We start from the raw sequence: 12,967 nt of genomic DNA on the forward strand, positions 1-12,967 counted from the left end.
CTGCATGCAGAGACAGTGTAACACAGACACCAATGATGTCTAACTTCTCTGTGCTGAACAACGAACGCCTTGTGCCCCCCACCCCCACAGCCTTCTCTCTCCTCCATGTCTTCTGAAAGCCTCTGTGACATGCGACACGCACCATGCCCAGCCTTCCCGGGCTCCTCACACCCCCTAAATATGCTAAAGTAATAGAAAGGAGGAATTAGTCAGGTGGAAACGTGATTAAGCAGGCAGGTTTATCTCCAGGCACAGGCTGCCTGAAGTGAGAGCAGGTTTCCTCCCCACCTGGGAGCGGAGTGGTTTCAGGATGCTGGGCGGTCCTGGCCCCACTGTCCCGGTGTCCAGGCCTCCTCCCGGTGCTGCCTGAGCCGAGGCTCCTCATGCCTGTGCAGAAGCTCAACCTCACTCCGGCCTCTGAGGCTGCAGACCCTACAGACGCCTGTGCTGCTCCTGGGGTGACACAGGGGACAGCCACTGGCATGAGGAAGAGAGGAGCCCCCAGTCAGGGGCAAAACCGAAAGGGCCTCTCAAAAGTGAGTCATCAAGCCAAACAGTATTTTCAGGTGAGATTTTTAAAACGCAGAATTAATGCCAAAAATCCATCATGAACAAACTATGAGAGTTTTAAATAAAAGGACAGGATCAACAGAGCTTCGGGGCAGATCTTAAAATTCTGCAGAGGACTGTAAAGTGACAGTATCCAGATCCCAAACGTTATGCGGGGCTTCCAAATGGCAGTGACAATGGGTCTGCCGGAGATCGCGGCTCAGTACCCCCATCTGTGGCCTCTGGGGCAGGCAGTCTCATAGCTGTGCTCCTCGGCCACCACCTGCTGGGGGACACCCACCGTTCCAGGTTCTGGGCTCTCTGGGGAGCCTGCCCTTCCCCAGGGCCCGCCTGTGCGTATTAAATAAACACACGCACGTTCAGGATTTTCCGGAACACAAAGCAGAGCAAGGCCCCTGGCAGGGAGACCGTGTTTAGACTCTCCCTGGCTCACACTTTCCTGTTTATTTCCCATCCCGGCTCAACTGAATTACGCCACAAGGCCAGGTGCAGCTAGGAGGACGTTCCCAAACTGGCCACAAAGAGGCGGTCAAGGGCAGCGCCAACCCCACTGGTCCCGCCCCAAGCCCCCTTTCTCCAACCTGGGATCCTCCGGCCTGGGGGCAAACTTCTCATTCCCCCACCCCCTCTCTGCTCACCGCCTTCCTTCCTTTCTACCCAAGAGTTGCAAAAATCACAGGCCAAAAAGTGCGTCGCGGAGCTAGAAGAATAAGCACCTCGGATACCCTTTTAAATCTGCAGTGACCCTGAGCGCCCCAGAACTTGCACACCTGGCTGTACTCAGTAAAACTCGAGAGCTTTGCAGAAGCGCAGGCAGCCGCTTGGTGAGAAAACACCAGCCACTCTCAGCAATTTCGAGGCCAAGGCTGCCACCGGCGCCGGCAGCCTCTGTGCCCCAGGCTGCTTCCAGAACGCTGCCAGGATCTACCTGGGCTGCCCGCCGCAGCGTCTGGCTGCAGGAGGAAACTCCTGCCCGGCAGGACAAAAGAACCATTATCTCAGGCTCGGCATTCCCCAGGTAACTCAGGTACGGAGGGAGGCACCTGGGCATTCATTCTTATCTTCATTTTATTTTGCAAAGCACAGGCTATCTTTCCAGGGACCCAAAGCTCCCTCATTTCCTGCAGAGCACAAAGGACACATTCCGCTCCAGGGCTGGCTCCTGCTCCACAAGCTGAGTGGGGCAAAGAGAGCACAGAGCTCTGGAACCCAGATGCGACGCCCCAACCTGGGGCTGGTGTGGAAGCCTGTGTCCTCTTGACCCTGTCCTGGCCCAGGATGTTCCTCGGGTGTATCCCACCCCTGTGTGTCCCACTCCTTCAGTTGGGCAGGAGACGAAGAGAAACTGGAGGCCCGCTTCTGCCATCGAACTATGTGACCCCCCCAAAATAAAAACAAAAACAACCCCCCAAACCCAAAAAACAAGAAAGGAAAAGAAAAAGCAGATTCCTCTGCGGTTTTCTTCTCTCATTTGTAAAATGAGGACCCTGGATTATTAACCTAGAAGGATCTATATAAAACTTAATGTGAAACTGTCATACCGATAATACAAATAATAATAGTTTTGTTTTGTTTTTGTTTGTTTGTTTTTTGTTTTTTTTTCCCTTTCCTTAAGGCCAGTGAAGAGAATGTTTGCAACCAGTCTTCTTGTCATCTGCAACCAAGGGAACAAAATCAAAATCAGCCTTCTTCCCCCAAAGCGTTCACTGCTCTTTTGCCCTTCAAGCAAGACTTTTGCTTGGTTTCGCGTGGCGTCTTCGCACTGTCTTGTACAGAGGCCAGACCCCGAAGCGTTTTGTGGGTTGATCCTGTTCCTGTTCCCTCCTACCCCGTGATCCCATCAATCTACAAAAACAAGTACTGGTCTGGAACCTTGAAACAGCAGGTTGAGCTTATGAAATCAGCAGAGAGGTCTAAATCCTTATTGTCTGTACATTTTGTTAAAGGGCCCAAACATTTTTTTTAAAAAAAAAGCAAAGCGACTCAGAAACTGAATTTCCAACATTAAAAAAAAAAAAAAAGCAAATGGTAAGTGGTGAAGACAGAACAACAGAATCCTTCTGCTTTCTTTAAAAGCTTGTTGAAAGGAAAAGCTGTAGCAAATTGCACACCAAGACCTCTGTCCTTCCGTGGGTGGTGGGAAGAGCCCTGTGTTTATGGTTTTCACTAACAGGCGTGCGGGCCCAGCCCGAAAGACAGTTTGGACTTATTGTTTCTTCAGCAGGCACGAGGCCCGGCCCCAGAGACAGTTTGGACTTATTGTTTCTTCAGCTCAATGTTTATTCAGTCAAGTTTCTCAGGACTTGTGTTCGCACAAACAAGATCTAACAAACATTTGGATGCTGGGCCATGGGTTCAGAAGTATAAAAAGACACATGCGCAGTAAAAACGGGCATCAAAAACTACCCTCTGAGCTTACCCAGAGATCTTTCTTTTGTCTGGTTGGTTGACCTCACCACTGGTAGGCTCGCTCGAGTTCGGCTGCCTCTGGAGAAGGGACTTGGAGCTTCTCCTTCAGACATGGCTTCCAAAGAATCACCAGACGTCTCTGATAAATGCTCGACCGGGTCGCCCAAATTGGGAGGTTGGGGACTATGAGACAGCTTGGGACTTCTTGTCTGCAAAAAGCATGTGAAAGAAAAGAGAAAAATAAATGACTCTGAATTACGCTGAAAATATTTTCAATGCCATCAAGTTCCGCAGAGCTGGGCAAACAATATGGCAGGGGGAAAATCTGATAGAAGGACTGGACACAGGAAACCGAAGATCCAGTGGGCAAAGTATCAGTTGTGGAAGTTACTGGAAAAAAACCAACCAACCAACCAACCAACCCACCAACCCATGTTGTCCGGGAGTACTCCAATGAGATTCTTATCACTGAACATCTACAGTACAAATTCCAGCTTGAACAAGCAGATGCAGACAAGCCACATCACAGGAAAGAATGATGGCAAATCAATTCCTTTGGCCCCACACATTTTAATGGTGGTTATGACAACAGACGGGATTGTGCACATTTATGTAAACTTAAATGGATAAGGACTCACACCACAGAAAACTGAACACAACTGGTCCTTCCAAGTCTTCCATCAAGACTGTTTCCAAAATCAGTAAAACTAAGATTGTGAAGGAGACATTTCTATCACAGTTGGATATCTTCCTCTGAGCCAGAAATCCTGTAGGTCAGATGATGTCTAGCTTTCGTTATTACCTACCTCGCCAATCAGCAGGAAGCATCTAGAGTAACTTATGCACACATGGCACGTAACTGAATTCTTAAGTTATCTATGCTGTGACGGCAGGAAATTTCCTGTGTAAAATGCTCATGATCTATTCGTCAAGGACATTCCTTGAACACGGACCAGGGGTGGAACAGTGTGGGAGACGGAGAAGAACAGACAACAGGTTGCCTGATGTCAAAGCGTTTCAGAACTGATGGGTGCAATTACTCTAGGGCACAAAATAACACAGATCAGTGGGTAATGAAGTGTATGGTAGGAACCGTGAGGTACATCCACTGATCCTTCCAACAGACACGGACTGAGTACCACTATGATCCAGGCGTTGTGCTAGGTCCTGGGGCCAAAATCATGCAATAAGCGGCATAGCCTTGCCCTCCTGGTGTTCACAGTCTACTCAGGGGACCAACACAGAAGACAAAGTAAAGGTGCACTGAGACAGTGTTAACTCTGACTAGTGGGGGTGGGGTCCTTGAGTGCAGAAGTCGGGAATTAGGCCAAAGGAACCCATTATCTCAGCTCTCCCCTCTCGCGATGCCCACCGGGACAGGCATTACCGGATCCTGGGCGCCTTCTGGAGGGCAGACTGATTGCAATGAATCAGGCAGGTGAGTTTTCTATTCCTAAGATGCCAAAGGCGCTGAGGGGTCGGTGCTGGGCTACAGGCAGTCCACAGCAGCCGGATTTTCCGTTTGTTTGCATTCCTTCATTTCCTTTAAGCCTTCCTAAGGAGGCCAGTGCATTTTGAAACTAAGCACCAATTAATTTTCAAGGCAGGAGCAGCTTCTCGGGTGTGCAACCTATGCCCGTGCTCCACTGTGGCTGTCTTGAATTTTATTTATTTATTTACTCATTCATTTATTTATTTTTGAGAGAGAGAGCAAGAGTACGAGGATTTGGAGGGGCATGTTCTGAGACAGGAAGGAGGGAGACAGAGAGACAGAGACAGAGAGAGAGAGAGAGAAGGGAGAATTTAAGCAGGCTCCCATGGAACCTGATGCAGGGCTCGATCTCATGACCCTGAAATGATGACCTGACCCGAAATCAAGATCTGGACGCTTCACCAACCGAGCCACCCAGGCGCCCCTGTCTCGAAATTCTTAATGATTTCTAGAACAAGGCACACTGAAAAATATGTAGCCTGATACAGCCAGGAACCCTACTAACGGCAGAATGATGAGCTTCTTTCCCCCCTCTCTTGCTAAACAAGGAGACCCGTTTTGGCAGGGGGATTATCGCATCACCTACACTGCTGCTCCTGGCTACGCCGCTCGGGGCCTTCCCACGGAGGAAAACCAGAAAAAGGTGGTCAGCGCACAGATCCGTGCACTCCCTGAAGTGTGAGCTGTCACGGAGAGCACCGACCTGAGTGTTTCAGAGCAAACGCTCAGCTCAGATTACCTGCCAGAGAGGACACCCATTAACAGTTAAATTGTCTCCTTGAGTTAATTTTTCTGTGCCAGCCCCCAAAAAAGTGGTTGATTCCCAGATTTATGTTCCATTAAGTCCGCTTCTGGAATAAAGACTGGGATCTGGCTTTGGCACTCAGCGAGCATATTCCTTGACTAGAAAAATCCTTCCATCCCCTGGCTAGCCCACGGAGATCTAGATAAAGTCACAGGGTCCTCAATGAAGAAGGTACCTGCATGTTATGCTCGGCAGAATATCCAGGGAAGATGTCTTCATTCTGATTTAAAAAAAAAAAAAAAGAAAAAGACGACGCACTCAGTTTAGCAAAATAGTCAGGAGATAATATTACTTTAAGCAACAGGACCACGTTCCTGGCCTCTGCCGTTTTGGTCATCTCCGCAGCCCACGGCAGAGAGGAAACATTTGATGACTTGTCATTTTCCATTGCAAAAGGCAATAATCCTTGAAGAGAGTCAGAATCAAATTTCTGTTTCTCGTTCAGGGTCACCGTGGTGGTAATATGTATAAAAATAGAGTTGTAAGGGCTAATCTTTTTTTTTTTTTTTAAACTTCCTGTACACAGCCACTTAGTTCCAAATATAAATTCCCCCTCTCTTTTTCTGTGTCATTCACTTTCCCCCTGCAAACTGTCATTGCGGATTCGCAGTCTCCTCACAGGGTCCCCTCCCCTGATGCCAGCTCTCGCTGCACAGACAACATATAGTGCAGAGGAGACAATGGAAATTGCTGATACTAATGAATGTCGGCTACCCTGGGATTTGCTGTTATGGCAAAAGGCAAAAGGCATTTGGAACAGGGACTCTGCGCTCAGCACCGCGCTAGGCCCCTGGGGTTAGAAGTGCTGCACGGGGTTCTTGAGCTCCTAAGGCACTGAAGGCATATTTTGGGGCCAAGGATAACATATTCATTAATAGCTGGACGAGAGGAGCTAAGAGGTGTGGCAGGGTGTCTGCAGAAGGGGTCTGGGGGCAGGGCTGCTGGCACCGGAGGGCGGATAGGGTGGGGGGCAGGGAGGGGGAGAACATGCGTGAACTGAGCCAAGTCACACACCCGTGTTCTCAGGTCTCTATGCCCTGGGGGTCACCCAGGAGGAGAAAGTGGGACATCTGCTGGCCTCTCAAGGGACATTTCTCCCCCGTCTCTCTCTCAGCTGAGCCCACAGATTCATGGTTCAAAGCAGCAAAGTACTGAGCGAGCGGTCTCTTTCTAGAAGGCGACCTCGGGGCAGGCTTTTGCCTCCTGCTACCCTCTTCAGTAATACCAAATATGTGAAAAAGCGTTACTTTTATCTGACTTGACGCTCAGCCATCTTTGAAAGAGTTCCGCCCCCAAATGATGTCCTCCTCCTCTGGGGCATTCATTCCTCCCTGCCCACTTGGATAAGCTCCCGAAGACCCATGTCCTATATGACGGAGGTGGGGGGAGGGGGCATACAGGGCAGCTACCTGGGGACACTCCTGCTTTTGCACCTGTCGTCCTAGGGTCATTCTCCGGAGAAACCCCCTTTCACTCTCAAGCATATATTGGTTTGCGCAGGTAAGTGCTGTCACCCACGTCCAGCTCAGTCACAGCTGACTGGACCAAGCAGTAGCCACACCTGATCTTGACCAGACCCGTTATAGTCTCTCCCCAAGAAATGGAGACCTGGGACAGAGAAGCGATTTCATGTGAGGTCATAGGAAGTCGTGGCTGATAGGGACAGGGAACAGGAAACAGAGAATACAGAGGAAGAGGTAGATCTGTTCAGGAAAACAGAGATCAGAGATCCCCATGACCCAAAGGGTGGAGAGCAGCTATCTGGGCCACTGGGCACCCCGGGTCCTGATTTCAGCATGCTGGGGGCGGGGGGGGCTTTCCCATTAATTCCTTCCAATTAATTCCATTTTTGTTCTTAAACTGGTTCGAGATGACTTTGTGCCTTGTAAGCAAGCTATCACGGAAATAGACCAATTCTAACAGCTCCCAGCCTTGGGCAGTTAAGACATAGCCACATTTAAAATATTAGCATGATAATACATGCATTTCATAGATGAAACTCTCTTTAAAAAATTATGAGGGAGGTTATGCTGTAGGGTTACTACGATGGTTTTTCACGAAGTTGAGGGCACCCAAATATGTCCTCTCTACTGAAATTTTTACTGTGTATGGTATGATTATGTAGGAAAGGAGATTATTTTAATTAACAAAAGAGGGGGAGCAGGATACTCACATAATCTCAGGTTTGGCCTAATAAAAAAGTATTTACATTGGGAGCTATTCTCATTTTGGCTCAGGCGAAGCCTTTTCTCCGTCAGGCACAGTCTGTGGCATTTGGAGCCTTTGCCCCAAGCTGCTGGAGCGGAGAGCTGACCCTCACGGGGAAGAAATGTGGAGCCGTGAATGGTGGAAATTCTACATGAGCCACAGGAACGGTACTCAAGGGTTTGGAAGGCTGGATTTCCCTTCTGTGCTTCATGGGGACCCAGGAAACCAATCCATCTCCCTCTGCTTCCATTGCAACTTTCTAGATGTTTTCCCCAAATCTCCAGGCGACCTCCAAACCTTCAAATCCAAACAGGAATTCCTTTGGGGTTCTGCACCGCAAGGAATGGTTTGTGTAAACCAAACCATCTGAACTCCCCTCACCCTTTCTAGTCGTCCCTTCTTCCAAGAGGGCTTTCTATCTCCAAGAGATGCTGGGGTAACAGGCCTCATGCACGTCTCCCCTTGGCTCCATCTGCACCAAGGGCAGACTGGTCCTCCAGGAAGGTTCTCTTCCTAGTGGAGGGATGAGGGGAGAATGAGCCAGAAGGAATGAACCGATGCCTGCCATACCGTGACTGACCTAAGGGCTTCTCATTTACACCTCACCGCCACTCATGACCCTGGTCACCACCGAGAACACAAACCGTTTAAGCAACCTGCCCGAAATTCTAGCGAGTGAAGGGACCAGGACCAAGTCTGGAGGATTCCAGAGCTGACAGTCAGTGCTAAAGACATTTAACAGGGAGTCTGGAGATGCTGGCTCTAGTTAAGCTTCTACCGAAAGGTGGGAAACTCAGAGTCTCCCCGAGTCCTAGTTTCTCGTCTGTAAGACCAGAGAGGTTGAACTAGCTGGTCGTTTAGTAAAGTGGTAAAGTCACTGAACTGGGCGTCTAAGGACAAAGGATTAAGATTTCATAACTTCCACATACACACCACACAAAGGAAGAAAAAAACCACATCACCCAGAAGAATTTCGTTTATTATTTCTTTCAAATTATTTACCCTACTGCACTTGCTGGACAGAAATACGCAGCTTCGCTATAGCACGAGGATTGAGGTTTCTACACTTAACATCCTCAAGCGCATGCAACACAGTTGGCCAGCATTAATTTTTTAGAAGACTGCCATACTTGCATTTTATCATCATGAACAAATATTTGCTGAAATGTTCACCACAAGCATTATGCTGTGCTAGGAGATCAAATTTACTCTCATTCTTCACAATGTTGCTTTATTTGGAGATCAAAGCCAAAGGGAAAAGGAAGTTTAAGCTACAGGTACTCGTGGTGGGTTTCCACTCCCATTTTTCGGACCCCTTAAAGTCAAAATTGAAATGCTGAGGTCCAAAAAAACGAAGCCTGCAAACATAGCTCTACGTAATGTGTTAGTCGTCAGGAACCGTGAAGTGTCTGGTTACTTGGGCTAGACACTTCACTTCAAATTCCGTTATCTTTTGAAAACAAAACTCAACATTGCCTTACTGAAGTTTTGCATCATTCTAATTAATGCTCAATTTCCACAGAGAATTCGGAGATAGGACGTTTCTCACATGCAAATGTACTTGGGGTGACTCATTATCCTAATACAGTTGACTTTTTTTTTCTTAAAGATTTTAATTTACTTATTTGTGTGTGTGAGAGCGACAGAGGACACAAGCAGGGGGAGCAGCAGGGAGAGGAAGAACCAGGCTCTCCGGGCTGAGCAAGGAGCCTGATGCGGGGCTTGATCCCAGGACCCCGGGATCATGACCTGAGCCAAAGGCAGACCCACTTACACCGGGAGTTCTTTGATAAATATAGTACAGGGCTGTAAGTGTATTTTCTTGTCCTTCTGATTTCCTTAATAACATTTTCTTTTCTCCAGCTTTCTGTATCTTAAGAATAAAGTATGTAACACATGTAACACACAGAATATGTGTTAGTCAACTGCTTATGTTATCGGCAAGGCTTCCAGTCAATAGTGGGCTCTCAGTGGTTAGGTTCTGGGGGAGTCAAAGTTACACATGCATTTGCGGCTGTGAGGGGGGTCGGCGCCCCCAACGCCTGCGTTGTTCAAGGATTAACCGTACTCGTTAACTGACACGGTTAGTTTAATCACGACATTCAGACATTTTGGTCCCATTTCTTGTACTCAGGAAGCTTTCGACTCAAACTGAGTTCAAATTCTGCCTTCAACTGAAGAGAACTTTCTAGTCCTTCGGTACTCTTGTGAAAGACTCAAGGAGCAAAATATTAGAAGTTAACAGCCAGGGATCATCCCCAACTTCTGTTTACTCCACCATCCGGCCTCCACAGTGGCCTCAGGAGAATTAAGAATCGTCGCTAAGTAAGGCTGAAGTGTCTCCTTTGCTGAGAGCCCTTTCTAGAAACCACAGTGCAGTCCCCTGCCTCCATTCTTTGCCTCCTCTTGTTTCCAAGTTGTTTTCTTTTCTTTCATTTAAGTAATATCTGTGTCCAACGTGGGATTTGAACCCACGACCCTGAAATTAAGAGTCGCAGACTGCACTGACTGAGCGGGCCAGGCGTCCCTCCTTGTTTCCAAAGTCTAAGGCCTCTGCGGGGTTTGGGCCTGGCGATGGGAGAATGACAAGAGCTCTCCTGGGCGTATCTGACTTCCTCCTGCCCACGTCCTCACTCTCCTGCCCACCTGTCACTCTCCGCCGAGCCAAGGGCCCACAGCCAGGTGCGTTTCAGCAGCAGCAGGCCCTGGGCTCTGCAAAGCTCCTTGGTTCCTTCCCATCACTTCTGCGGCCAGAGAAGCAAAACCCAAGCCGCTCTCTCCTCAGGGTCCATTTTGTACTGATGGCCAGCCGGGGGAATAGACAGAGGACAGCCACGATTCTAGAACAGGCCAGGTGGATGTGAGCACTAGTACACAAACATGAGAACGAAATGCTTGGTTTAATAACAATGGTATTAAAGACTTAGATGAGAAGTCAGTTTCTATTTTTAATAAAAATCTTGAGTGCAAGCAGTACACGGTCCTGATGTGAGTACAAAGACACACAATGGACTGCTGAGTGCGTATCTGTGTCCCAGGCAAAAGTGTGCAGACACACACCAGCGTTGCTTCTAATCAAGAACTCCTGGGCCTTACAACTGGAAAGACAGATCTGCCCAAACCCCACTTTAAGGCCGACTTCCAACTGTGCATACCTGAGATTCTCAGAAGTTTCCCCATGTCTTAAGTTTAGCTCTGAAAAATCAGTATTTCCCTTCCTCAGCTTGGACATCGGGGAGGGGGGGAAGCATTTTCTCCGGGATTTATTTTGATGAGTTCCCCTTGATAAACTCAGTTTATACCCTGTTTCTTCAAGGGTAGGATTTCAGCCCCTTCCTCCCTCTTTCCACCAAAAGAGTACCCAGACATTCTTCATGATTTTCACCTGTGAAAACAGAAAACTGTTTGGTCTGGAGGAAAATCAGACGATTCAGCAGTGGAGCAAAGTACAACTGTGTTTTTTGTTTCCACATTTTCCTTCCCTGGGTGTGTTACTTCATTATCAGATCAGAAAGATGAAAAGGCTGCGAAGCCAAGTAGTCACTGCCCGCTGCCTCCCCAGCTAGATCCGGCCACAGGCATGTCACTGCGCCCTGTGAGCCACGCGGAACCCCTGCGAGCCGCGTGGAACCCCTGCGAGCCGCGCGGAACCCCTGCGAGCCACGCGGAACCCCTCCGCGAGCCGCGCGGAACCCCTCCGCTAACTCCCTCTCACCTCGCAAAGCACCTTCTCCAGATCCCAAGAAACAAATGACGAAGGCATCTAGTGCAGAAAGGATGCCTCCTCGTTATGTAAAGAAGCACCCCACTACATAGATACTCGCTTTCAAGCTGTTTCTGTGGTGGATGACTCTTTTGAGATATTAATTTATCATGTCCTCATCGTTGTCAGCAACAAAAATAAATATGGAACATCTACTCCTAACCCCTATTCCCTGAAACAATTGCCAAGCCTCTGTTCTCAGGTCATCCCGGGGGAGGTCTGTTAACAGTGTCTTCATGCTACAGAGGCCACCAGGTCCTAGATTAAGTTTAGGAGGTAAGGATATGTGGAAAATAAATATGGGAGGGTCCTCCCGCCCTGCAGAGCAGAGGAAGATTGCTAACTGGGCAGGAAAAAGGGGGTGAATGATTTGGAGGGCCAGCTAGGGGATGATAGTTTGTTTGTTTGTTTTTAAGATTTTTATTTATTTGACAGATAGAGATCACAAGTATGCAGAGAGGCAGGCCGAGAGAGATGAGGAAGCAGGCTCCCTGCTGAGCAGAGAGCTCGATCCCAGGACCCCAAAAATCATGACCTGAGCTGAAGGCAGAGGCTTAACCCACTGAGCCACCCAGGCACCCTAGAGGATGCTAGTTTTGCCATCAGTGGTGGTGGTCATGGCCGTGGTATTCCTCAAATCATGGAGACCTGGATTTCGGTTATAAGGAGTGGCCCCACCAGGCAGGATAGATGTGTGGCACGCTAAAGCGGCTGAAACCAGTGCCCAAGCTTAGGACGCTTGCCAGACACCCCCATGAGCCCACCGCACACGGACTGCTGGAAGGCCATTAAACCGTGTCCCCGGAGACTCAGAAACCTTACCCAGTTTTATGGGACTAAATGCTGTCCTTAGGATTTATGACCCCAAAGTGACAAGAATCAATTTCTCAATAATTGCTGAAGCCAAGCCAGATTAATCTGATTTGCAAAAATTAGAGAGGTGATACTTCCTGCACTAGTGGGTCGGGGAGCAAATCTGTAGAGATGACATCTGAAATACAGAATAAATAAGCCTAGAGTCACACGAAGGTGCGCTAACAAATTACCATGGAACCAGACCATGGAGTATCACGCCGTCATAATCTGGGCTTTTTAAAGGATATTTATTTATTTATTTATTTATTTTACATATAACTTGAGAAATGGAAGCAATACACTCAGATATCAGCACCGGATTTCTTTATATGGTAGTATCCTGAGTAACATAATTTCCTCTTTCTTTCTCCAAAATGAGAATGGCCCGCTTTTGCAGATCAATGACTGAATAAGCGTAGTTTTAAAGAGCTGATCAGAGGCAGGGAAGACTAGCTCACAAAACATTTAGAATCCGGAAAGATGCTTGTCTATGGTGACCCGAAGATTCTGCAGCTCATTCCTGTCCTCGCAAGCATATTCCTTCTGTATAATGAGATGCCAGGTAGAAGGACTCATCCTTCTAGATGGCCTCGGAAAGAAGAACAGGAACTCATGGGGCGGGGGCAGGGGAGACAGGGCAGGGGTATGAAGATGCATTTTCATTTTCATGCCATGCCAAACTGTGCAGGAATCCAGAACTGCGTGGACTTCCACTTCCAAAAAAGATTACAGCTAAGGAAGAAGAGCCAAAGCCATCCATTACATTCTGGACATGCAGATAATGGGCTTTACCTTTTAAGGAGACAAGATTCTCACATCTGTAGCTCTTCTCCTCCCCCCCCCCCGCCCCCATATCTGTCATTCT

At 48.3% G+C, this 12,967-nt stretch overlaps 1 protein-coding gene across 16 annotated transcripts in view; it reads right to left on the reverse strand.

Moving 5' to 3' along the window:
* The window catches only part of KIAA1217 (KIAA1217 ortholog), a 289,219-nt gene that overhangs the window by 134,160 nt on the left and 142,092 nt on the right, over window positions 1-12,967 (reverse strand). For 15 of the 16 annotated variants that reach the window (XM_059183912.1, XM_059183911.1, XM_059183910.1 and 12 more), the window contains one exon: window positions 2,990-3,188. In XM_059183912.1, coding sequence (XP_059039895.1) covers window positions 2,990-3,188 — 199 coding nt within the window. Of the gene's footprint in view, window positions 1-2,989; window positions 3,189-5,451; window positions 5,497-12,967 lie in introns of all 16 variants that reach the window. The other variant, XM_059183914.1, reaches the window with a different exon arrangement.

Source organism: Mustela lutreola, chromosome 8 (genome assembly GCF_030435805.1).
Source record: "Mustela lutreola isolate mMusLut2 chromosome 8, mMusLut2.pri, whole genome shotgun sequence".
NCBI lineage: Eukaryota > Metazoa > Chordata > Mammalia > Carnivora > Mustelidae > Mustela > Mustela lutreola.